Genomic DNA, 26647 nt, shown 5'->3' with positions numbered 1-26647 from the left:
CAATGTGAACTACTGCTCTTAGCGCCATAAATATACACATCCCCCTGTCAGCTTAAGCAGTTGACAGTTTAGCTTTCAGCCCAACCAAAAATCAGGAAGGTTGGCAGTAAGCTTGGCATAATGCATCAGGTTTTGATCGTAGCCGTAGTTAACGTTAAGGCAGAGTGGGAAGGCGACGAGGAATCTCAACAGTGTCCTTTTATCTCCCTAACAGGTGTCAAAATGGAAGAGACGCTCCCCCCTGGCACCAGCTTGAAATGCACAATCTGTAACTACACGGCGGATTCTCTTATTACGTTCCAACATCACATCCTCTCTCACCTGTCACAGGCCGCCTTCAGATGCAATCACTGCCATATCAGCTTTCAGAACCACAGGGAACTCTTGCAGCATCAGGACTTACACAGCCACCATGGCCACGGTGGTGGCAGCAAACTTCACAGGGAGAGCGACAGCGAGCACTCCCCCAGGGGGGCGGAGGAAGCCCTGCAGCAGGCGGCGGCCCGCGTCGAGCTGGCCAACCGGAAGGAAGCCCTCCAGAGTCCCAAAGGATCCCTCAGCAAGGACGCCACCATCGACAGCGAGCTGGAGAAGGCTGAGAAAAAGCCCATGCTGTCAGGGTTGAAGGGGGAGGGTGGCCACCCGGGCAGTAAGGCCAGCTTCTCCTACACCCGGATCAAGTCTGAGCCCTCCAGCCCCCGCTTGGCCTCCTCTCCTGTTCAGCATAACATGGGCCCCACCTACCCCATGGGGCCCTTCCTGTCCCAGTTCGCTTTCTCCCAGGACATTTCTGTCGTCCCGCAGGCTTCTGAGATTCTGGCTAAAATGTCAGAGCTGGTGCACCGGAGGCTACGCCACGGAGGGAACACGGTCTACCCTCCGGTGATCTACAGCCCCCTCATCCCCAAAGGGGCCACGTGTTTCGAATGCAATATCACCTTCAACAACCTGGAAAACTACCTGGTCCACAAAAAGCACTACTGTAACAGTCGTTGGCAGCACATGACCAAGTCGCCTGACTTCTCCAGCATCTCAGACAAGGCCGTGAGCCCCAACAGCGGCCACAGCTCAGTCAATATGCTCACCGGATGCCACCCGTCTGAGGTCACCGACAGCCACCTGATGCAGTCGGCCTGTTTGTCAGTCAACTCTCAGAGTGTTCTGGACATGATCAATGCAGGAGGGGCAGTGAAAGGCCCTGGCCCAGAGAAGGAGCTCCCGGGGCAGGTGAAGAAGGTCTCCACCACCCCGACCGGGATGGAGGAGAGGCTGAACGGGAAGCAGCAGGCAGTGGAGGGGAAGAGCCCCACCAACACGCCTCTGGTGGAGACTGATGTCAACGACCCCAACCAGACTTCCTGTGCGGCCTGCAATATCACCTTTAGCCGCCACGAGACCTACATGGTCCACAAGCAGTACTATTGTGCTACGCGTCACGACCCCCCCATGAAACGCATGTCCGCCAACAAGGTTCCGTCCATGCAGAGAACCATGAGGACCCGCAAGCGCAGAAAGATGTACGAGATGTGTCTCCCAGACCAGGACCCGAGAGGACCCTCCATTGGGCAGCCAGGGTTCCTGGGGGTCCCTCCTATGGCGAACCCCTGTACGTCCCAGGAGGCGGTGGAGAGCCTGGCCGACCGCTTTCACCCTCGCTGTGACATCTTCCCAGGGATGGTCCCCAAAAACCTGGAGGCTTCCCTCACCGTCACCAAGTCTATCATGGCCCCCAACAGTAATACCACTATGGACCAGCAGGAGCTGGACGCACCCATCGATCTCAGCAAAAAGTGCTCGCCGATCCCCAATGACAAGACATCGCCAAACTCTCCCAAAAGACTGTTAGACTATCATGAATGTACAGTGTGCAAGATCAGTTTTAACAAAGTGGAGAACTACCTAGCGCATAAACAGAACTTTTGCCCTGTGACAACAGCCACAGCCTCCCAGCAGCACAGTGGTGAGACCATGTTCCCAGACGTGGTGAAGAATGAAGGCAGTAATCCTGATGACGCCTACGATAAGAGCCCATGTGAGAAGAACGGCAACGATAAAATGATTGTGCAGAATGGGGGTGGAATGTTCCCCCCTCACATGGGCCCAGTGCCGGGTCTCAAGCCCTTCAGCGAGGCTCAGCTCATCCCGACTAAAGACGAGAACATGTTTCTGCCCCACTGCCTTTATCCCGGCGCAATAAAGAAGATGAAAGGTGCCGAGCAAATATCGCCCTACTTCGGGATAAAGCCGACCGATTACGTGGCCGGCGGGCTGGTCATGCAGGGCGAGAGAGAGGTGAGCAGCGAGCAGGAGCAGAGCACTAATGGAGGGGGACCAGAGACGGGGAGAGAGCAGCCTGCTGCCAACGGCTGCCCACTCCCCAGCAAAGAGCCACTGCCCCTGCTGCCCAAAAACAGGGGCATGGTGATAGTCAACGGTGGTCACAAGCCAGAGGAGCGCTCGGGATCGGGGCCCGTCCCACCCAACCAGGATAACCAATCCCACAATCCCCAGCAGCAAGACGGCCACCCCTCACCCACGTGGGGTGCGGAGAACCCGTCCGACTCCAACGAGAACGTGTCGCCCGCGTCCAAGTCTCCGACCGAGGAGACGGTGCCCACGGTGACAAAGGGTTTGAATGGGTCGTCCCAGGCTCCGGGCAGCGGGAAGTACTGCCGCCTCTGTGACATCCAATTCAACAACCTATCAAACTTTATTACCCATAAGAAGTTTTACTGTTCGTCACATGCTGCGGAGCATGTGAAATGAACTAGTTCCTGTTTAGTTTTCCTGTCCCTTCCCACTCCCCTTTTTTCTGTTTGGGTACACTGTCGTGTCTGGAATAATGCATCACTCACGCAGTTCTAAACGCTGCTTGTGGACAATCAAGAGAGGCTTCTTCTTTCATCATTTTAACACCTCATTGCAAATCATTGGTTAAAAAAAGAAAAAATGAATCCAGAGTTGGTGCCACTTTCACATGTATTTATTTTACAATCAGTATTAATAGTAGTGATCTTAATTTAAAATTCAAATGAAATTTATATCAGAGTTGTTTGTAATGTTATTGTATAGTCATTCTTGTGTAGCACACATATTGTTTACACTGTAATGTAGGCTCAATGAAACGATAGAATACAAATGAGATGCATTTTAGACACAAAATAGCTACTGAAGCACTTGTCTATTCTTATTTGCTGTAACAGTTTTTGTATATGCCTAAATGTCATTTGCAGCTTTGCTATTCATGACTCGGATTTTTGGCCTTAACCCTTTGGTGGGATAGCCAGGTACAATCCAGCTGCATCTTCTGTTTTGGCATACACTTGGCTTAGCATACGTATGTGGCTGTGTCCCTGTCTCTTTTCTTCAACTCCGACGTGGATGTTTTCAGGAGGATGGCAACATTGTATAGTACTCATATTTCTGTTTGCTGAACTACACTTTGGTCTCCCTTTTTAACATTTACTCTCGATGCAATACTTTGTAAATGAGGGAACATTACTGAAAGCAGTATTATGAGAGGGGGACTGCATTATATTGTACAATAATTACATTTATTGCTGTTGATGGAGGTTGGTTGACGGGGGATACCGATGTAAAATAATCATTCCAATGTCCTAATTATGGGAGAGAAAAAAAGTTTCTTAAAAAACATTGTTGCTATGCATGTATATGGATGGAATAAAATTCCAGAACTGTTGGAAATCATTTTTATTTTGATGTGGTGTCATAATTAAACTGAAATCCTCAGGATAATCCAATGATGTTCGCTCTTTTCTTTCAAAGCCACAACACAGTACCAGTGTAGTGGATCTGTACATTAGATATAAGGGACAGAGGGCTCTGTTCAATCTGTATTGCGTGAATCAAATTTAATGTCAATGTTTCCACTTTAGAGGACACTGCATTCATGGTAAACACTGCATATGTCGGCTCAATCGGAAATTACTTTTACACCGTCACCTTTACATTCTATCATGGGATCTGTAACGCTGCAGCTTTACAGACTGAATAGATCCCAGAAAGATAGTAGAGTTAACACACAGATACAAATTCAGAAGACTGTATTTATTTACAAGCATTAAGGCAAAACGGTCTGATATTTGTAATAAAGTATACAAAAAAAATTGGTTTCATGTGTGGACATACACATGTCAAGTACATTCCAGTCAAAAAATCATCCCTGAAAAAAAGAAACAAGGAACCTCTGTGACGTGACTTCATCTTCCAGTTGTGAGTGTAGTTGAGACATTTGGCAGCAGAATCAGTGTGTCACTGGCACAGAATTCAAACCTTGAAATTAGAGCATATGAACTAGATGTCTTCTATAGATCTCTATCGTTATTGGCTCTGCTGTTTGGACTGCCGTTGGGACACCAGCTTCCACAGGTGTTTGCTAACAACAGACGGCCTCTTGTAGATCATCCTGCGGTCCCCTCCTTTAACATGGATCTGGTTGGCCGAGGGGTAAGTCTGCTCCAGTAACGTCTTCTGAAGCTGGGCCACCACCTGATATGGAAGCACAGACAGTCAGTCAATGTTCATTTGAGTAAGAGTTTGAGGGCCCTGTGAGAAACAGTCAATATGCATCATCCCAATTCCATCCATCCCCTTTCTCCCCGAAGTGTGCACTGTGCAGTCCCCCTGAACTAGTGCAGGCGTTGGCTAAGACGGCAGCAATGAGTGGAGCATCACCTCGAGCTACAAAACATTGCAGGTTTCTACTATTTCTAGTGATTTTCTAAAATGTTCTTACTCAGTTGTTTTGTGCATCACTTCATACCCCCCCAGGTAGAACTATTGGAATATGAATCTCTGGGTAGTCACCGTCCACCCAACCTTCACGAATTCCCAGAGATAGCGAAACAATGGTCTAGATTCTTTGGTGAGGCGCCGGGTTGCCTTGGGAGTCCTATCGGATAGCAGGAAATAAAGCCACCGATGGAGAGGCAGACGTGGGGGAGGGTCTTAATGACATTGAGACGCTGGGTGACCCGTCCTCCATTACCAAGCATATTACTCTCCAATGCTCATTAGTGAATAAACTCAGAGCGAGGATCTCCTTTCAGAGGGAGTATGATTCTGCAACATACTCTGTTTTTCCTCCGACATCCAAACAGATTATATACAACCAGCGCGTTTGACAGTTCATCGAGCGGATAGGAAGAGGGCTCTCTCTGGCAAGAACAAAGGCAGAGGGCTCTGTTTTATGACCAATAACAAGTAGTGCGATAGGGAACACTTACCGAAACTTGCAAGCTTCTGCACTCACGACTTGGAATACTTGGTCATCAAATGTCACTATTTTTACCATCCAAGAGAGTTTTCAGGGATTATCACTACTTCTGTGTACATCCTGCCCTGAACTGACACCAAAAAAAATCTCAAAGGTCTTCATTGGACCCTGAATAAACTGGAGACCAAGTACCCAGAGGCAGCGTTCATTGTCGTGGAGAACCGTGCTCCCAAATTACTATCAAGACATTGACTGTCCAACTGGCGTAGATTCTACGCTGTACCATTGCTACACACCTTTTCGACACGGTTATAAGGCCACCCCCAACCTTCCTTTCGGTAAATCTGACCACGACTCCATTTTGCTCTTCCCCACCTACAAACAAAGACTCAAGAGGAAAGTTCCGGTGGCCAGGTCTGTACAAGACAGGTCTGACCAATCATAATCCATGCTTCAAGACTGTTGTGATCACGTGGACTGGAATATGTTTTGTTGCTGTTCAACTCTGCCTTCAATTCCATAGCACCCTCTGAGCTCACAGCCCTGGGCTTAACTCCTCCCTATGCAACTGGGTCCTGGACTTCCTGACAGGCCGCCCCAAGGTGGTGAATTTATGCAACATTACCTCCTCCACACTGATCGTCATCACAAGGGTGCGTCTTAGTCCCCTCCTGTTCTCCCTGTACACCAACGACTGTGTGACCCTCACACAGTTCCAACTCCATCATCAAGTTTGCTGATGACACGACAGTAGTAGGACTGATTACCAAAAAAGACGAGATGGCCTACAGGGAGGAGGTAGGCACTCTGACGGTGTGGTGCCAGGTAAACAACCCCTCCCTCAACGTCAGCAAAGAGGTGATTGTGGACTTCAGGAGGAACCAAGCTGGGCACGCCCACATTCTCATCAACGGTCCCGCTGTGGAGACGGCCAAAAACGTCAAGATCTCTGAGGAGTTGAAATGGTCAAACCACACGGACACCGTGGTGAAGAAGGCACGACTCTTTAACCTCCGGAGGCTGAAGAAATTTGGTCTGTCCCCGAGGACCCTCAGTGTTCTACAGGAACACCATCGAGAGCATACTGTTGGTCAGCATCACAGCCTGGTACAGAAACTACACCACCGCTGACCGCAAGGCACTACAGAGGTTGGTTTGCTAAGCCGAGCGCTCCATTGGATGCACATGGCCTGCAAAGTGTCGCAGAAAGGCCAAGAAGATCATCGGGGACCTCAGCCACCGAACCACGACTCAGATGCAGGCAGTAAAGGAGCTTCATGGCCTAAACTAACAGACTGGCCAATAGCTTCTAGCCCCAGACCATCAGGCGGCTGAATAGCCAGCTACCTGCTACCTTGAAAGTTCTAGGATTTTTTCAACCCTACCCATGAGTGCACACTTCAGGGTGAAGATTGAAAAATGTAATTGGGCTAGCCACTAGACAGACTAATGGAGGGAGGAAGATTGTACACTACTCACTTGGTTTAGAGGAGCAGGAATTTGCTCATCGAAAGAATCCCCAATAATCACACTCACAGAAGTCCTACTGGAGAGGGGTTTGAATTTGGAGATTTCCCTGAAAAATTATCAAAACATTACATACAAAATCTCAAAACAAGTTTGCTTTTACACTTGCGTTATCTACTGTAGAGCATATCCAAAATGATTGATATTACATTCACATGTACTGTATGTTGGTCTCACCTGACTTGAGAGGCACTTTCATTCAGGAAAAAATGTTCATCTACAGCACTGCTCTGGTGGGCGGGGTTACTGAGGAGGTACTTCTGAGAACACAAAGACATATGATAACATTGGACCGTGGCCTGAAAGTAAGTGTGTACGCATTATACCCTTCACCTGTCTCTCTCCAAATCTTCCTCTTTTCCTACAATTTAAGCAAAATGACTCACTTGATGTCCTTAACTCCTTGGTAACTGAAATATTTCAAAAGCTGAAAAAAGTCCATCTCTGTTGCTATCAAAAAGTGGGTCCTAGGATATAGAATCAAGATATTTTAACAAACCGTTCAGACTTTAACCTAGAGCAGTTATCAAGCCACAGTTTATTTTCCTCCCCCTCTCTCTCTCTCCCTCTCCCCTCCTTCTGAGGAACGATCATTACTCCACCACTAGCTAGCTCCATCATGTGGCTATGTTAGAGATTGTTCTCCAACACAACAAGGTTGGACCATCACACCTGAACACCTCCTCCTGCCCAATAACAGAGTAGGGAATTTCATTTGTGGGGTCAGCAGGTATATTGAGGCACATTACAATCACATTCAAACGCATGGTTTAAAAATAAGACATAAGACAGAGAACATACGAGCTGTTGACCTGACCCCAGATATGTTAATTTGGTCTTTAAGATGGACCTGACACCTGAGTCTGACCTCAGCAATGTTTCAGTCAGACTCACCTGTCTCTGTATGAGGTCTTCAGCGATGTTTCAGTCAGACTCACCTGTCTCTGTATGAGGTCTTCAGCGATGTTGTCCCCCATGATGGCGGGCTTTAGCAGCCCCAGAATGATAAGGATGCGGCTGATGCCTGTGGCAGCTGAGAATTGCATGGCTTGGAGGGATGGTACCCGCTGACTGTACCTACAGACACAGAACACAACAACATGTGACTAACTATAGAGACACAGAACACAACAACATGTGACTAACTATAGAGACACAGAACACAACAACATGTACCTATAGAGACAAATACACAACAAACACACACACACACAGTACCTAGAGACAAACACACAATACACAATATCAGACTGTCAGGAATGAAAAGCTTAGCAACACCATTCCAACAACTACCTGACTCAGAGACGTCATGCTTTTTACTTTTTTATTGTGCACCAATGGCCAAATTCAATATATTTGAAAACCTAACTGCAAAACATTTCTTGATATACACTGAACAGAAATATAACCACAACATGTAAAGTGTTGGTCCCATGTTTCATGAGCTGAAATAAAAAATCCCAGAAATGGTCCATACGCACAAAAAGCTTTTCTCTCTCAAATTCTGTGCACAAATGTGTTTACATCCCTGTTAGTGAATATTTCTCCTTTGCCAAGATAATCAAGAAGCTGATTAAACATGAACATTACGCAGGTGCACCTTACGCTGGGAACAATAAAGGGCCACTCTAAAATGTGCAGTTGTCACTCAACACAATGCCACAGTTGTCTCAAGTTGAGGGAACGTACAATTTTTTAAAACTGTCAGAAACCGTCTCAGGGAAGCTCATCTGCGTGCTCGTCATCTTCACCAGGATCTTGCCCTGAATGCAGTTTGGCGTCTTAACCAACTTCAGTGGGCAAATGCTAACCTTCGATGACCACTGGCATGCTGGAGAAGTGTGCTCTTACCAGATGAATCCCCGTTTCAACTGTCCCAGGCAGATGGTAGACAGTGTGTATGGCGTTGTGTGGGAGAGCAGTTTGCTGATGTCAACGTTGAACAGAGTACCCCATGGTGTCTGTGGGGTTATGGTAAGAGCATGTATAAGCTACGGACAACAAATACAATGGCAATTTGAATGCAGAGATACCGTGATGAGATCCTGAGGCCCATTGTCGTGCCATTCATCCCCCTCCATCACCTCATGTTTCAGCATGATAATGCATGGCCCAATGTCACAAGGATCTGTACACAATTCCTGGAAGCTGAAAAAGTCCCTGTTCTTCCATTGCCTGCATAGCCACCCATTGAGCATGTTTGTGATGCTCTGGCTTCCTGTTCCCACCCAGTATCCAGCAACTTTGCACAGACATTGAAGAGGAGTGGGACAACATTCCACAGGCCATAATCAACAGCCTGATCAACTCTATGCGAAGGAGATGTTTTGCGCTGCATGAGACAAATGGTGGTCACACCAAATACTGACTGGTTTTCTGCCTTTTTAAGGTATCTGTATTCCCAGTCATGTGAAATCCATAGACTAGGCCCTAATGAATTTATTTCAATTGACTGATTTCCTTGTATGAACTGTAACTCAGTAAAATTGTTGCATGTTGCGTTTATATTTTTGTTCAGTGTAATTGCATGACTCTTCCTTTAACAGACAATCATTTAAATGGATTTAAAATCCTGTTATGAAATTATCTCCAAATGAAATCTCAATACTGAAAAGAATGGAGTATGATTAGAAAACAGCCCTGGGCTAGGCTGTGTTACACTGTTCTTTAGGCTGTGTTACACTGTTCTTTAGGCTGTGTTACACTGTTCTTTAGGCTGTGTTTCACTGTTCTTTAGGCTGTGTTACACTGTTCTTTAGGCTGTGTTTCACTGTTCTTTAGGCTGTGTTTCACTGTTCTTTAGGCTGTGTTACACTGTTCTTTAGGCTGTGTTTCACTGTTCTTTAGGCTGTGTTTCACTGTTCTTTAGGCTGTGTTTCACTGTTCTTTAGGCTGTGTTACACTGTTCTTTAGGCTGTGTTACACTGTTCTTTAGGCTGTGTTACACTGTTCTTTAGGCTGTGTTACACTGTTCTTTAGGCTGTGTTACACTGTTCTTTAGGCTGTGTTACACTGTTCTTTAGGCTGTGTTTCACTGTTCTTTAGGCTGTGTTACACTGTTCTTTAGGATGGGTTTCACTGTTCTTTAGGATGGGTTTCACTGTTCTTTAGGATGGGTGTCACTGTTCTTTAGGCTGTGTTACACTGTTCTTTAGGCTGTGTTACACTGTTCTTTAGGCTGTGTTTCACTGTTCTTTAGGCTGTTTCACACTGTTCTTTAGGATGGGTTTCACTGTTCTTTAGGATGGGTTTCACTGTTCTTTAGGATGGGTTTCACTGTTTCACTGTTCTTTAGGATGGGTGTCACTGTTCTTTAGGATGGGTGTCACTGTTCTTTAGGCTGTGTTTCACTGTTCTTTAGGATGGGTTTCACTGTTCTTTAGGCTGTGTTTCACTGTTCTTTAGGCTGTTTCACACTGTTCTTTAGGATGGGTTTCACTGTTCTTTAGGCTGTTTCACACTGTTCTTTAGGATGGTTTTCACTGTTCTTTAGGCTGTTTCACACTGTTCTTTAGGCTGTTTCACACTGTTCTTTAGGCTGTGTTTCACTGTTCTTTAGGATGGGTGTCACTGTTCTTTAGGCTGTGTTTCACTGTTCTTTAGGCTGTGTTTCACTGTTCTTTAGGCTGTGTTTCACTGTTCTTTAGGCTGTGTTTCACTGTTCTTTAGGCTGTTACACTGTTCTTTAGGCCAGCAGCAATAAGCCCTCTAAACTGAGAGATTGCAGGGGAGAGATGATGCTAGCAGAGTCTTTGACCTTAGTTTCACCTACAACATCATAGCGATGTGTTTATTCTGAACAATCTTGGTTACAGCAGTGTTACATACAGACAATGTCGCATCGGTTTAAAAACAGACCTATTGGGAATATTCATTATAAATATGATATTAATAAATATGTATTTTCAGCCAAAATTCCAAACTTTCTCTAACAGACGTTTTGACAGGAGAGAATGAGAGATATTTTTTGGGACAAATGAGGAAAGCTGCGCAGGGATTTTGTAACTCAGGAGGGCCAATCGGTCTCGGCTCACTGGTGCTTCGAATTGGCTGGTCTCAGCCTGCAGAGCCCAATCAATAGTGAGGTCCGCCTCACAGCTGCCCCCCTCTGCCACCCCTAGTGTGCAGCCCACCCACCCACAGTCCTGAGCCCTTGCCCTCAGTGCACCCCCAGCCCTAGCTCTCAGCTCACCCACCCCACAGCTCTGAACCTCACAGCTATCCCCACAGCCCTCACCCAACTGCTAGGCCCACAGCCTCCAGCCAGGCCTCAGCCCCAGCCCACAGTGCTAGTCAGACCCACAGCCTCCAGCCAGGCCTCCAGCCAGGCCTCAAGCCAGGCCTCCAGCCAGGCCTCCAGCCCACCCCACAGTGCTAGTCAGACCCACAGCCTCCAGCCAGGCCTCAGCCCATCTCACAGTGCTAATCAGACCCACAGTCTCCAGCCAGGCCTCCAGCCCACCCCACAGTGCTAGTCAGACCCACAGCCTCCAGCCAGGCCTCAGCCCACCTCACAGTGCTAGTCAGACCCACAGCCTCCAGCCAGGCCTCCAGCCAGGCCTCAGCCCACCCCACAGTGCGAGTCAGACCCACAGCCTCCAGCCAGGCCTCAGCCCACCCCACAGTGCTAGTCAGACCCACAGCCTCCAGCCAGGCCTCAGCCCACCCCACAGTGCTAGTCAGTCCCACAGCCTCCAGCCAGGCCTCAGCCCACCCCACAGTCCTAGTCAGACCCACAGCCTCCAGCCAGGCCTCAGCCCACCCCACAGTCCTAGTCAGACCCACAGCCTCCAGTCAGGCCCCAACCTAGAGTTCACCCCCCGACCCATGGTGCTCACCCCACAGCCTTCACCTCTAATTGACATTGGCTTATTTCCCACGTGTTGAGATATGAAACTTTGTCAAAGGATGTAAATCCTTAAAAGGCTGTAACCTGATGTCTAGACGAGGCTGTAACCTGATGTCTAGACGAGGCTGTAACCTGATGTCTAGACGAGGCTGTAACCTGATGTCTAGACGAGGCTGTAACCTGATATCTAGACGAGGCTGTAACCTGATGTCTGGACGAGGCTGTAACCTGATGTCTAGACGAGGCTGTAACCTGATGTCTAGACGAGGCTGTAACCTGATGTCTAGACGAGGCTGTAACCTGATGTCTAGACGAGGCTGTAACCTGATTAGTGCTCAGGTATTTGGAGATACAAATGCTAACAGTCTTCCAGTCAATGGGACGTTCTACCTGCTACACAGCAACCAACCAAAATGGCTGATGGCAACGCCGGACCCCTAATGGCTGCATGGTAGCAGGGCTGGTAGGAAGAAGTCAAAAATAGACAAAAGTTTAATGGTGGCAGCAGGCAGGGAAATAGTTGCTGCTACCTTTCCCAATTTCAGCCTTTCACAGACCATTTTTTTTCTTCAAATCAGACATTCTATCATCTTCCTTGCCACTATTTCGACACCTGAAGTCATTCTCGCCCCACAATTTAGAAGGGACTCTTATAACCTGGCTCTTTAGGGACTTCTCTGTCTCCACACATTTCCACCTGTCACCTTTTCCTCTCCATAAAAACTCTATCAGCCCCTGTTTGAATCTGGTCAAATCATTGCTGTCTGTCTGTGGCATTATTTCAAGGATTCTCCAGCCACCTGTCCTGTCCCTTCCTATTCCCTCCTCTTTTTCTCAATTTTTAATTCTGCCCGGGAGGGAGGATTATGCGAGGGAAGGCATGCGTGTCAAAGGGAAATTTAGCGGGTAAAGACAGCCCAGATTGGCGGGATGAATTAAGGCGATAAGAGGGGAGAGGGAGTGGAGGAACCATGTAGAGCAAAACACCTCAGCCATGTTGGTCATTTCAGAGGGCTCTTCTTTCCCCTTCCTCCTCAGGAGCGGCAAGGCAATATCTAAATGAATAACGTGATGAAATGAGTTTGTGCGGCGGACTTTCTGCTGTTTGACTTTCCCATCTGGATTAGTGCAGGCTGAATAGACGCTCTGTTACTTTTGTTACAACTGTCGCAATTCACTGTCGGAATTTGGCCCCCCGACAAGATAAGAGGGCCCTGCCTCATTAGCATGTCATTCCATATGCAGGGCCTCCATTACCTGAGAGGGAGCTCACGGACAAAACAGACTATTACATCAGTAGAACATGTTCTATTACATGACTAGGAGAGAACACAGAACATGGACAATTACATTAGAACACAGAAAAAAGGACTGTTATGTAGGTTAGAACCCAGAACATGGACTATTACACGAATAACAGAGAACATAGAACCCAGAACATGGACTATTACACGAGTAGCAGAGAACATAGAACCCAGTTCATGGTCTATTACACAAGTAGCAGAGAACATAGAACCCAGAACATGGACTATTACACGAGTAGCAGAGAACATAGAACCCAGAACATGGACTATTACACGAGTAGCAGAGAACATAGAACCCAGAACATGGACTATTACATGAGTAGCAGAGAACATAGAACCCAGAACATGGATTATTACACGAGTAGCAGAGAACATAGAACCCAGAACATGGACTATTACACGAGTAGCAGAGAACATAGAACACAGAACATGGACTATTACACGAGTAGCAGAGAACATAGAACATGGATTATTAAGCAGGTTGGCATTTTATTGTCATGAATCTTGCCCTGGAGGCAACTCTGCAGAGTGGTCACTAGCTGGCACAGCCACAAATTCATACATTCTTATTTTAAACATAACCCTAACCACACTGTTAAGCATAATGTCTAACCCTGATCTTAAATTACATCCAAAAAGCACATTGTGGTTTTCAGATATTTTTACGATATGACCAATTTTAACTTTGCAGCTGGCCCATCTAGTGGAAATGGGTCAGTTCTGCCTCCTGGGCAAGATTCATGAAAATAAATATCAACCTGCAACTATTACACGAGTAGGAGAGAAAACGGACTACTACAGGAGAGAAAACAGAAGAGAAAACGAAACAAGGACTATTACAGGAGAGAAAGAAGACAGAACAAGGACTATTACAGGAGAGAAAACAGAAGAGAAAACAGAACAAGGACTATTACAGGAGAGAAAACAGAAGAGAAAACAGAACAAGGACTATTACACGAGAGAAAACAGAAGAGAAAACAGAACAAGGACTATTACACGAGAGAAAGAAAACAGAACAAGGACTATTACAGGAGAGGAAGAAAACAGAACAATGACTATTACAGGAGAGAAAACAGAACAAGGACTATTACAGGAGAGAAAGAAGACAGAACAAGGACTATTACAGGAGAGAAAACAGAACAATGACTATTACAGGAGACAAAGAAGACAGAACAAGGACTATTACAGGAGAGAAAACAGAACAATGACTATTACAGGAGACAAAGAAAGAACAAGAACTATTACAGGAGAGAAATGAAACAGAACAAGGACTATTACAGGAGAGAAAGGAAACAGAACAAGGACTATTACAGGAGTGAAAGAAGACAGAACAAGGACTATTACAGGAGAGAAAACAGAAGAGAAAACAGAACAAGGACTATTACAGGAGAGAAAACAGAAGAGAAAACAGAACAAGGACAATTACAGGAGAGAAAGAAAACAGAACAAGGACTATTACAGGAGAGAAAGGAAACAGAACAAGGACTATTACAGGAGAGAAAGGAAACAGAACAAGGACTATTACAGGAGAGAAAGGAAACAGGACGAGGACTATTACAAGAGAGAAAGGAAACAAAACAAGGACTTTTACAGGAGAGAAAGGAAACAGAACAAGGACTATTACAGGAGAGAAAGGAAACAGAACAAGGACTATTACAAGAGAGAAAGGAAACAGAACAAGGACTATTACAAGAGAGAAAGGAAACAGAACAAGGACTATTACAGGAGAGAAAGGAAACAGAACAAGGACTATTAAAGGAGAGAAAACAGAAGAGAAAACAGAACAAGGACTATTACAGGAGAGAAAACAGAAGAGAAAACAGAACAAGGACTATTACAGGAGACAAAGAAGACAGAACAAGGACTATTACAGGGGAGAAAACAGAAGAGAAAACAGAACAAGGACTATTACAGGAGAGAAAGGAAACAGAACAAGGACTATTGCAGGAGAGAAAGGAAACAGAACAAGGACTATTACAGGAGAGAAAGAAGACAGAACAATGACTATTACAGGAGAGAAAATAGAAGAGAAAACAGAACAAGGACTATTAAAGGAGAGAAAACAGAAGAGAAAACAGAAAAAGGACTATTACAGGAGAGAAAACAGAAGAGAAAACAGAACAAGGACTATTACAGGAGAGAAAGAAAACAGAACAAAGACTATTACAGGAGAGAAAGGAAACAGAACAAGGACTATTACAGGAGAGATAGAAAACAGAATAATGACTATTACAGGAGAGAAAGGAAACAGAACAAGGACTATTACAAGAGAGAAAGGAAACAGAACAAGGACTTTTACAGGAGAGAAAGGAAACAGAACAAGGACTATTAAAGGAGAGAAAACAGAAGAGAAAACAGAACAAGGACTATTACAGGAGAGAAAACAGAAGAGAAAACAGAACAAGGACTATTACAGGAGACAAAGAAGACAGAACAAGGACTATTACAGGGGAGAAAACAGAAGAGAAAACAGAACAAGGACTATTACAGGAGAGAAAGGAAACAGAACAAGGACTATTGCAGGAGAGAAAGGAAACAGAACAAGGACTATTACAGGAGAGAAAGAAGACAGAACAATGACTATTACAGGAGAGAAAACAGAAGAGAAAACAGAACAAGGACTATTAAAGGAGAGAAAACAGAAGAGAAAACAGAAAAAGGACTATTACAGGAGAGAAAACAGAAGAGAAAACAGAACAAGGACTATTACAGGAGAGAAAGAAAACAGAACAAAGACTATTACAGGAGAGAAAGGAAACAGAACAAGGACTATTACAGGAGAGATAGAAAACAGAATAATGACTATTACAGGAGAGAAAACAGAACAAGGAATATTACAGGAGAGAAAGGAAACAGAACGAGGACTATTACAGGAGAGAAAGGAAACAGAACAAGGATTATTACAGGAGAGAAAGAAGACAGAACAAGGACTATTACAGGAGAGAAAACAGAAGAGAAAACAGAACAAGGACTATTACAGGAGAGAAATGAAACAGAACAAGGACTATTACAGGAGAGAAAGGAAACAGAACAAGGACTATTACAAGAGAGAAAACAGAAGAGAAAACAGAACAAGGACAATTACAGGAGAGAAAGAAAACAGAACAAGGACTATTACAGGAGAGAAAGGAAACAGAACAAGGACTATTACAGGAGAGAAAGGAAACAGAACAAGGACTATTACAGGAGAGAAAGGAAACGGGACGAGGACTATTACAAGAGAGAAAGGAAACAAAACAAGGACTATTACAGGAGAGAAAGGAAACAGAACAAGGACTATTACAGGAGAGAAAGGAAACAGAACAAGGACTATTACAAGAGAGAAAGGAAACAGAACAAGGACTATTACAAGAGAGAAAGGAAACAGAACAAGGACTATTACAGGAGAGAAAGGAAACAGAACAAGGACTATTAAAGGAGAGAAAACAGAAGAGAAAACAGAACAAGGACTATTACAGGAGAGAAAACAGAAGAGAAAACAGAACAAGGACTATTACAGGAGACAAAGAAGACAGAACAAGGACTATTACAGGGGAGAAAACAGAAGAGAAAACAGAACAAGGACTATTACAGGAGAGAAAGGAAACAGAACAAGGACTATTGCAGGAGAGAAAGGAAACAGAACAAGGACTATTACAGGAGAGAAAGAAGACAGAACAATGACTATTACAGGAGAGAAAACAGAAGAGAAAACAGAACAAGGACTATTAAAGGAGAGAAAACAGAAGAGAAAACAGAAAAAGGACTATTACAGGAGAGAAAACAGAAGAGAAAACAGAACAAGGACTATTACAGGAGAGAAAGAAAACAGAACAAAGACTATTACAGGAGAGAAAGGAAACAGAACAAGGACTATTACAGGAGAGATAGAAAACAGAATAATGACTATTACAGGAGAGAAAACAGAACAAGGAATATTACAGGAGAGAAAGGAAACAGAACGAGGACTATTACAGGAGAGAAAGGAAACAGAACTAGGATTATTACAGGAGAGAAAGAAGACAGAACAAGGACTATTACAGGAGAGAAAACAGAAGAGAAAACAGAACAAGGACTATTACAGGAGAGAAAGGAAACAGAACAAGGACTATTACAGGAGAGAAAGGAAACAGAACAAGGACTATTACAGGAGAGAAAGGAAACAGAACAAGGACTATTACAGGAGAAAAAGGAAACAGAACAAGGACTATTACAGGAGAGAAAGGAAACAGAACAAGGACTATTACAGGAGAGAAATGAAACAGAACAAGGACTATTACAGGAGAGAAAACAGAAGAGAAAACGGAACAAGGACTATTACAGTAGAGAAAGAAAACGGAACAAGGACTATTACAGGAGAGAAAGAAAACAGAACAAGGACTATTACAGGAGAGAAAGGAAACAGAACAAGGACTATTACAGGAGAGAAAGGAAACAGAACAAGGACTATTACAGGAGAGAAAGGAAACAGAACAAGGACTATTACAGGAGAGAAAGGAAACAGAACAAAGACTATTACAGGAGTAAATATGGACAATTGCAGGTGTATAAAACAGAGATTCATTACACAAGTGTCAAAAATAAATAGTACAATATAAAACTACAAGTGATTAATGGGGAGATTCCTGTGACACGCAGTGACACCAAACAGAAGGTAGAACTATTCTCATTGCTACCTTGTAGTGTTACTTGGAAATACGTCTAATACACGACTCCAGTCACATTCAAGCTGCGAACATTTGTAAATCAAAGTGCCATTCTTCCTGAGATTAACAACTACTGAAACTAGAGACATGAATGCAGACATTAAACCAACATAGCAATTCCCCACTTGGCCACAGTGTGGCAGTGTTGTACTGCCCAGAACAGCCGTTGTACTGCCCAGAACAGCCAGCGCCAGCAGCGATTCCTTCCTCCCTGAGTCAATACTATAGATTCTAGTGGAGGAAATACATGGGGGCCCGAGACAGCCGTGCTTCATTAGTGGAACGGAGCAACAATAGTTATGCTTACAGCGGTGCCAATTACAATTAATTGGGGTTCCTGACTCTCCTGCTTGTCTCTGGGGAGCTGTGCTGTTCTAACAGTTAGCAGAGGCTGAGAGGCAGAAAGAAACATAGGAAACGTTTCAATGGAGTCATAGCTATTCTCTGTCGCAGAGTAACACACACTCACTCCCTCTCTCACACACACACACACACACACACTTGAAAGATTCACACTCGCAGTCAGTGTTTTTTCAATTATCGTCAATCGATATCCTAACAGAGTGCGTCATATTTCCTGGTGTTACTGTCCACTCCACCAAGTCTTGTCTACTCCAAAAGCCCATTGGTGAAGCGGGTCATCTGGGCCCTGAGTGCCCCATGACAGGGGTTGGGAGGTTTGGAGCCTGGCCTGCAGAGTGGCTGGACTGCTGTCTGTCTGTAATCTCTGCCTCCCTTTGTCTGCTAACGGTCTGGCTAGGGGGGGGGGGGGGGTGTTAGAAAAACATGAACAGGAACACACACACAGTGTGCCCAGAGCCGTCTGAGACCGTCTGTATCCTCAGTGTGCCCAGGACCGTCTGAGACCGTCTGTATCCTCAGTGTGCCCAGGGCCGTCTGAGACCGTCTGTCTCCTCAGTGTGCCCAGGGCCGTCTGAGACCGTCTGTCTCCTCAGTGTGCCCAGGGCCGTCTGAGACCGTCTGTCTCCTCAGTGTGCCCAGGGCCGTCTGAGACCGTCTGTCTCCTCAGTGTGCCCAGGGTACTAATGAGGGATCAGATGATGAATGGGGCCTGGCTGGATGTGATATGGAGTCTCCATCTGGACTCATAACTCCATCAGGTTTCCATACAGGTGAGACTGATCCACCACCAGACCAGGTTGGCCCACCACATACCACACCAGCTGGGCCATGCCCAGTCCATGCCCACCGCCCCCAGCTGGGCCATGCCCACCACTGGTACAGTAGCTCATGTCTGCCTGCTGAGAGACAGCCAGTCAGGTGGGGCTTCTATCACCTTCACCACACCATCAGACACATTGTTTTGACCCTATGGTTCTGCTCATTTAAAATGTCCCTGCAGGTTAACCAACCATTAACCCTTTAAAGTAAACCCCTTCTTAGGACACTAAGCCATCTTCCTCTCACCTTTAACCAGCATTGTCCTTTTCTTCTACTTGATATTATGAAGAGGGCAGATGTTGCTCATACTAACATGAAAACAACTGTCCTGAATATCTGAAATAAGGAAAATAAGCAACATCATGAATGCAATTAGCCTATTTCTAAATAGTTATACCCCAGTGATTTCATGATGCAAAGGATTCAGTTTGAGTAAACACATTTGAAAAGCTAGAGTAAAATGGTGTTTTGACAATCAAGCAACGCTCATTAAACAAACAATAAGGACAAGCTCATTAAAATAGAATACTTCCCCCTGTTTTGGATTATATTAAATAGGAGTCAATATTTTCCAGAGACAAATTCATTCTGTAATACACCAACTCTAATACACACACATGAACACCGGCTCTCACACACGTTATGAGGTGCAATTATAAACTCTGGTATCTACGGTTCCTGAAGTCTGGTATCTACGGTTCCCTATCTCCTTCCTATATAAAACACTAAACACTGACTGTTACAGTAGATATTAGGAATCTGGCCTTCATGACAATGTGTTGTATTTACATGTAGGCCATTGTCTACTGTAGACTTTAGGGAGAGTGTAGGGCTGACTGACTGCAGATCTTATGTGATTCTGCTAAATACTATACTATCAGAAAACCCCCACGCAATCTATATATCATCAAGTGGGAACGCAAAGACACTGTACATATAAAAGTACATATAAAATTGGGTCAACTTCACAAGACCCATTTTCAGGGCAAAGAAAACAAACTGATTGTATGCGCTTCATTCTGTAGGGATCCAACTAAAACCACGTCCCTGAATGAATGCAATCTGTATGGCTAGACAGAGGGGCTTCCACTAACTCATGCCGTTCTGCTGACTTTATTTCTCATCAGGAAGTATTATCTCTGGCTCCTAGCCTCAGAGGAGAAATACCAATAGGAAAGATATAGCCTGGGATCCAAACTGAGACAATGGTGAAATAGAGCATATCAGTTTGGATTCAAGGCTAGCGAACTCTAGCCTCCATCTCACTCTACTTTCAAGTCCATATAAAATAATACAGAAAAAAGGAGAAGTTCTCAGGAGACGGCGCCGATTCATTTTGTCTGATAAAACAGCAGTAATTTGGGAGAGTGCCGTGGTTAATGAGAAGGACTTTGATGAGTAAATCCTGGAGCCCAGGCAGTGAGCAGCCTCGCTGATACCGTCTCCTCTCTACACTACAGCACTCCTCAGGTACCACCACGCCGAATGTGGAACGTTGTATGAATGTTGAGTTGTATCAGACGTTGTTGTACTTGTGTTATGTTCTGAAGAATGTAAACACACACACTCCGGTGACTCTGGATAGAACTACAAAAATGGGTTCAGTAATCTTGATATTACATTTTCATATTTCTTGTTTTCTATCTAAATCAGAGTAATAATATAAATGTACTTTATGCAGCAATCCTTTCCTCAGTTGATTTCTAAGTTGCAGGGTAATTGGATCTCCAGCCAGTACACTGTAGTCTGCTAGGCAGCAGGGAAATGACATGAATGCCTATTAATCAGAGGATAATTGGAAACATATCTCTGATAAATGACACGGCTCCACTTACAGTCACGTACAAATTAGGCCATTTTCAACGACTCATTTCTTATCTCACTAAAGAAATGAAATGTTATATAACCCCACGGAGCAAATGGGATGCTGGTGGAGGGAAATAACAGACAAAACTAGGGACGTAAAATCCCTGGAACTTTCCTACAATTCACGTTTTCCAGAAATCCCACTGTTTGGAGGATCCTCAGATTTCCTGCATATTCGTTACTTATTCCAGGAATCTTCCAAGCGCAATTTATGGAAAACTTCGACTAACTTTTTGGAAAAGTTACAAGAATTTTGCATAACTAATGTGTTTTTTGCAAAGCATATGGAACGTGTTTGTTCATGAATAATAACTTTGAATACAATGTTGTTCAAAGATAAAAGGTATTACGCTTGGGGAGCATGTAGCACTCACCCTCCAATTGATACAAAGAAAAGCAATATTGTAAATGCTAGGGTCAAACTAATTTCAGCTTACATCTTTTCACGTGTTTACCTGTATTGTTTTACAGCATATTACCATATTGTTATGTAAATCACTGCTATTTACTGATGACTATGAATAACTGACAGTTTCACTAATGTCCTGCCTGATTATCATAATATCCTTTTTTCCTATATGGCCATTTATGAACAATGAATATGAATAGGGTTATATGTCCATTATCCACAGCTTGACATGAATCATGCATAGGGAAAAAATAGACATATTATTAAAATGTGTGACATCTCTCCCCCACCCTAATTCTCCGCTCTCATTTCTTCCTGATGAAAGAGAGTGGGATCTACTAATGAGTTCCTTTGGCCTCATATTAATCATGTTAATGCTGCATCCTGTCCAACAAAGATAATCAACTACAGTGTATCCTATCCACCATCCATACAGCAAATATGGATGGAGTCTAGGGCTTGAGTAACACAGTACTACTAACTCACTCTGCTCCTCCTTTCTCCCGTCAGCTCCTCCGTTCCTCCTCGAGGTGACTTACCAGTACTTCTGCCACTGGTCCTCCTCAAAGATGTCCTCTGGAATGGGATCAATAAGGACAAGGTCTGACACCTGCCTGAGGACGGATGGACAGACAACACAATGAGAAAAAGAGAGGACACAGAAAGAGAGAGAAATAAAAAGTGGGCCTCCAGTGTCCGTTCTGGCCCATCCCCTATACCTTTCCTGTCCTATCCGTAATGAGTGTGAGAAGGATGTCTCTGCCCCGGTTGTCTGTCTGTCTGCTCTAGGCCCACTGGCAGACAGATGGATTGGCCCAGGCCCCATCACCACATCCAGGGGGGAATATATTTTGTTCTGCAGATGTCATCCTCTCACCATCGCTTAATTTACTCTCTTAACTGCCGCACATCACGGCTGATGAAACGCTAAATCGCTCACCTCGGGCCAGGAGGGGGAGGCTGATCCCTCCCTGCTCCTGTTAATCACTAGGTTTCTCAGAAATTGGTGTTTGTGGGGAGTGGGGGTAGAGAATTTATGATGTCCCTGGGTTTGATGCAGTGCTGAGTCTAGCTACAGATTGTGATGATACTTTTGAAGTACTGGAGTTACTGTAGTCAATAATGTGAGAGGGAATAGGATGGAACTCAAACAGGGATGAGAAAGTGAGAATGTCAAAAACTGTGCAAAGCTTTCCCATTCATTTGGGATGGAGGCATAAAGCTGAATCTACATAACCACTTTTGAGATATGAACATATCGACCAACTTTTGGAGTGAACCTATCACTCTAAGCGATCGCAATATATTTTGACTTGTGGCAAGTTTGGCAACAAGAAACAAGTTAGCCTATATTTTCCATTGAGATTCTGTTGCTAGGTGGGCAGGGAGACTCACGCGTCATGGATATGGCTGTAGAACCTGGCGTTGAGCGTGTCCAGTTCAGACCCCACCAGGATGAGAGGCGTGGCTAGACCAGCTAAACCGATGAGGCGGTGGAGGTTGTCCACCATTCTGTAGGGGGAAAAGACATCAATCAATTCATCAAACGTATGTCTTTACAACCACAGCTGTCACAAAGGGCTTTTACAGTAAAACACATCAACCCCTAAGACGGCAGCTACACCATAACAACAGAAACACTGCCATTGAAACCCTTGAAATCAGCCAATGTAAAGTAGCCTAGTGGAAGAAGCCCCTGGCTACTTTGCCTTGTAAAGCAGGATAGATCCAACAGAAAATCATCCAAAAGAAAAAGAGAGAGGGAGCATCATCATCAGGTGAAATGCAGCTCCCCACAGACAGCCATCTGTTGTGTTGGGTCTCTTACACTAATAAATCAACATTGGAGGGAAGAGGCTGGGATGAAGAGGTTTCACTGCAGCAGCAGGGAGCAGACAGGATTGCAGTCATCAAACCCTCAGCTTGCCAGCTTATTGAATTCTGGGTAATTGATTGCTTGTATCAGAAGACGGCGGCTGCCTGCTCTGCTCTGCTGTTAGCCTGGGGCAGATCCCAAGGTAACAGAGACTGCTGACCTGACCGTCCACATACAACCACATCCATCCATCACTTAGACAGATTTAATGCTCAACAACACGATACTTTGTCAGCCAAAGGCAGGGAGATGGTGGGGCAGTGGACCCCGATGTCTCTGATTGGACAATCCATGAGGTGGCCCCACATGGCGCTTAGCCAAGGGGAATACTAAATCTGATAGGGAATGGTGTGTGTGCTTGTTGAGAATCAAGGCTTTAGAATAACTTGCATCAAACACCTGTTACCTTGACTGTAGTAGTAGACTATTAGGTAACACTATTGTTTTGGTACTTTTTACCCCCTTTTCTCCCCAATTTGGTGATATCCAATTGCCAGTTACAGTCTTATCTCATCGCTGCAACTCCTGTATGGACTTGAGAAGAGGCGAAGGTCGAGATCCGTGCGTCGTCCGAAACACGACCCTGCCAAGCCGCACTGCTTCTTGACCCACTACCCGCTTAACCCGGTAGCCAGCCGCACCAATGTGTCGGAGGAAACACCGTACACCTAGGCGACCGTGCCAGCGTGCATGCGCCCGGCCCGCCACAGGAGTCGCTACAGCGCGATGGGACAAGGATATCCCGGCCGGCCAAACCCTCCCATAACCCGGACGATGCTGGGCCAATTGTGCGCCGCCCCATGGGTCTCCTGCTCGCGGCCGGCTGCGACACAGCCCGGTATCGAACCCGGATCTGTAGTGACGCTTCTAGCACTGCCTTAGACCTCTGCGCCACTCGGGAGGCCTATTAGGTAACACTTTATATTAACAATTTACATTGCAGTATAACAAGCAGTTTATACGTAAAACTTTAAAATGACAGGATAGAGAAAACAAGATGCTTACCGTCCAGTGGTTGACATCCCCCAGACTTTCTCCGTCCCTGTACTTTCATTCTGCAGGACTCTTTTACTGAACCCCAGTCCCACTCTGTCATAAGTGCACACCTGTGGGTGGGAAAATGGGAAAATCAATCAATCAAATGTATTTTTTCAATCATTTTTCATATCAGCAGTTGTCACAAAAACATTGCAAATATTTTCCTGGTTCCAATAATATCATACACAATCATCTTCTGGTCAGGCAATGTAGTCCATAAATGTGTTTGTACCAGAAAAAATAAAACCCTTCTAGAACTGTTGAATCATTAACAGAGTTGCCTGAAACGATGTGCTGTATTTCTCCATACCTTGGTTAGCAGGGCAATGTTCTCTTGTACATGGAACCAGATGTCAGAGGACATACCAGTGGGGGCATCCAGTATGACTACACAGGAAACAGAGTAGTTAGGGCTTACATCTGAGAGGAGATGAGTTGTGTTGACATTTCTGGCAAACTAGCAGACTTACCAACTGGCTGTCCTTGTCCTTTGCACATCAGGTGCATCTTTTGACCTAAACCGATATCTATAATTTCACCATCTGAAAAAAAAGATACATATTAGTCAATGCTGATAATCTTAATCATAATGTAATGTTTGTATTGACCTTCTGTACTCATTAAAGAATAAAGTTGAGGGAGGAAAGTGAATGTCATGTCTGCAGCAGGTTACCTTCTGGCAGTAACAGTTGGCCCTCTCTTTGCAATGATGCATAGTTCAGAAAGGGAGGGATGAGGATGATGAGGAGGAGACATTTTCCAACTGAGGTAACAGTCGACCAGCACCTGCTCGTTTTAGCCCCTTGTTGTGGTCGATGTTGTTGTTGTTGACTGGTCTCTCCTGAACCTGCAGTCTGTCTGTCAGTCTGTCATAGGAGAATAATAATCTACATGTTATATCAAAGTGTGGATAAGCTACCTAGCTAGCAGTTACAGATGTCAGAAAGCCATAGTTACATAACCATGTGTGTCAATCAAAATGCCTCTGCAATGAGCCTTGGTATGGCTTTAACTAAAGCATTGTGTCCCCATGTAAGTTAAGTCATGTAACCAGTGTAACGTTAATGGAAGATAGTAATATCAGGGCTAGGTACAGCAATTACCTAGACTACTAGCTATGCCTTGTGGTAGTACTTAGCTAGTTCGGTTTGATTCGAACATCTGAGAGGAGATGGTAGTGGTGTTGACATTTCTGTCTCGCTAGTTAACCTTGCTAGTAGATTAGCAGCCTATCGAAGCACAGTAGATACCTTTTTTTAGCTACCTTTTGGTATGGCCTATCATGACCGTCTGTCCTTCTGCGCATTTTTGAGTGTCAAGTTTTAATAAAGTATTGTATAAACTATCTATCGATCTACTAGCTGAAATTGGGACGTAAATGCACAGGATTGAATGAATGCACCGCGTTAACTAGAACTTCCTGGAAATGTACAGACGCCGAAATAGGACAATGCTTGTACCTCAGGGCCGACACTGCAGCAGAAATTAGTGTTCTATGTTCACTTTCCATAGTGTCTTGCTGCTGCATTATGGGGATATGGTCATTCATGTGTTCCTATTGGACAAAACACAACCTAACTAAACTGCAAATGCATCCATCGCGTTTGTAGAGTCACAAGCTTGATAGACATTGTGTGCTAGTAAAGTATGTTCGATTTTTTTTTTTTTAATATGACAAGCCTGATGGAAACAGAACATTTTTCGGCAAACTTTCCAAATGTCGACAAAACAAAATTCGCTAGACAAGGTGGGATCTTTTTGTGTCGGTAAAATTAATTATGCGAGAAATGTCAGTGGAAACGCTTTTATGTGCAAACATTGATATAATAGGCTTTTATTTGTAAACATTAATACAATAGGCTAACAATCATATCGAAGTAAACATGTTGCGTGGTCCTTACACTACGACTAATCGGGAAAGCATACAGTTTATTAGGCTACAGATGAAATAAATTATGATGAACGTCACAGGGCTTGAGGCTCCTTTCCAATAAATATCCAGGGTCTTATTCTGGTGACATGATAATTGATGCTTGTCTGCCCGTTTGACAAATAAAAACAATGTAGCTCTTTTGTCCATAATAATAATGTCATCATGTGTAGCCTATACCTGCGCTCTAGCCCAGTGGTTCCCAAACTAGGGGTGGCACGGGGGTCCCAGTTTTCCTCTTGCCATGTCAGTCATTGCATACCTTATGCCTTGTTCATGTACTAGTCGGAACTAGGAAACTCTGGCATTTCTGACTAGCTAACTGGTTGTAGTTATACATGTGCCTCGTACAAGGAATCAGCAAGTCGGAAAGAGTTTCCTAGTTCTGAATAGCGTGTGAACGTGTCATTAAAGAGCCTTTTATAACTTGGCAGAAATGTCCAGATCAACTAGCTCATGTCAGCTAACTTTTTTTAGCTAGGTTTTCTTAGCCTATAGACTTTGTTGTAATGTTTGAGTCATTTAAATATTTCATGAATACACATTAGACATTGCAAAATGTATAGAATTGCAATAAAATTAGCTTTAAAACTGCAAAATGTTCTCTCCACCAACAAGAGGGGTGTGAACAGTTTGGATCATGAACAGTGCTTGTGCCCATTGTAATAGATGCGCGCATGGGCACCTGGGATGTTCCCCAATGCTGGAAGGGGGGCCTGAGTGGTAAAGTTTGGGAACCCCTGCA

General features: G+C 44.6%; 2 protein-coding genes across 3 annotated transcripts in view; one reads left to right on the top strand and one right to left on the bottom strand.

The window, feature by feature from the left end:
• LOC110511176 (zinc finger protein ZFPM2) overlaps positions 1-3756 on the top strand; it is a 194043-nt gene extending 190287 nt beyond the window's left edge. Inside the window, exon 8 of the mRNA XM_036971043.2 lies at positions 215-3756. Coding sequence (XP_036826938.2) covers positions 215-2766 — 2552 coding nt within the window. The 3' untranslated portion in view covers positions 2767-3756. The remainder of the gene's footprint in view (positions 1-214) is intronic.
• Positions 3757-4053: 297 nt separating this feature from the next.
• LOC110511188 (uncharacterized) lies at positions 4054-25498 on the bottom strand. Of its 2 annotated transcripts, none has more exons than XM_021592202.3 (11): positions 25237-25498; positions 24646-24838; positions 24443-24514; positions 24283-24359; positions 23940-24040; positions 22454-22570; positions 21598-21672; positions 7702-7840; positions 6941-7023; positions 6716-6812; positions 4054-4509 (listed from the first exon to the last, which is right to left on the bottom strand). In XM_021592202.3, exons 1-11 carry the CDS (start codon positions 25276-25278, stop codon positions 4342-4344), a joined length of 1164 nt encoding a protein of 387 aa, XP_021447877.3. In that variant the 5' UTR covers positions 25279-25498; the 3' UTR covers positions 4054-4341. The 2 variants fall into 2 exon arrangements, with proteins under 2 accessions (XP_021447877.3, XP_021447882.2); XM_021592207.3 differs by having other exon boundaries at positions 25223-25404.
• Between the last annotated feature and the right edge of the window lie 1149 nt (positions 25499-26647).

The sequence above is a fragment of the Oncorhynchus mykiss genome, chromosome 3 (assembly GCF_057628025.1).
Source record: "Oncorhynchus mykiss isolate SJ-2025 chromosome 3, ASM5762802v1, whole genome shotgun sequence".
Lineage (NCBI taxonomy): Eukaryota > Metazoa > Chordata > Actinopteri > Salmoniformes > Salmonidae > Oncorhynchus > Oncorhynchus mykiss.
The sequence above is the reverse complement of the archived record's forward strand: the minus strand, read 5'-3'. Positions and strand labels throughout refer to the sequence as shown.

Bases quoted from the DNA above. Each gene is read 5' to 3' on its own strand.
- LOC110511188 (XM_021592202.3), bottom strand. From the start codon at position 25,278: ATGCGCAGAAGGACAGACGGTCATGATAGGCCATACCAAAAG. The intron at 24,360-24,442 runs GTAAGTCTGCTA...TTTCCTGTGTAG, and splicing joins AGGACAAGGACAGCCAGTTG to TCATACTGGATGCCCCCACT. The intron at 22,571-23,939 runs GTAAGCATCTTG...TTCCCCCTACAG, and splicing joins GGGATGTCAACCACTGGACG to AATGGTGGACAACCTCCACC.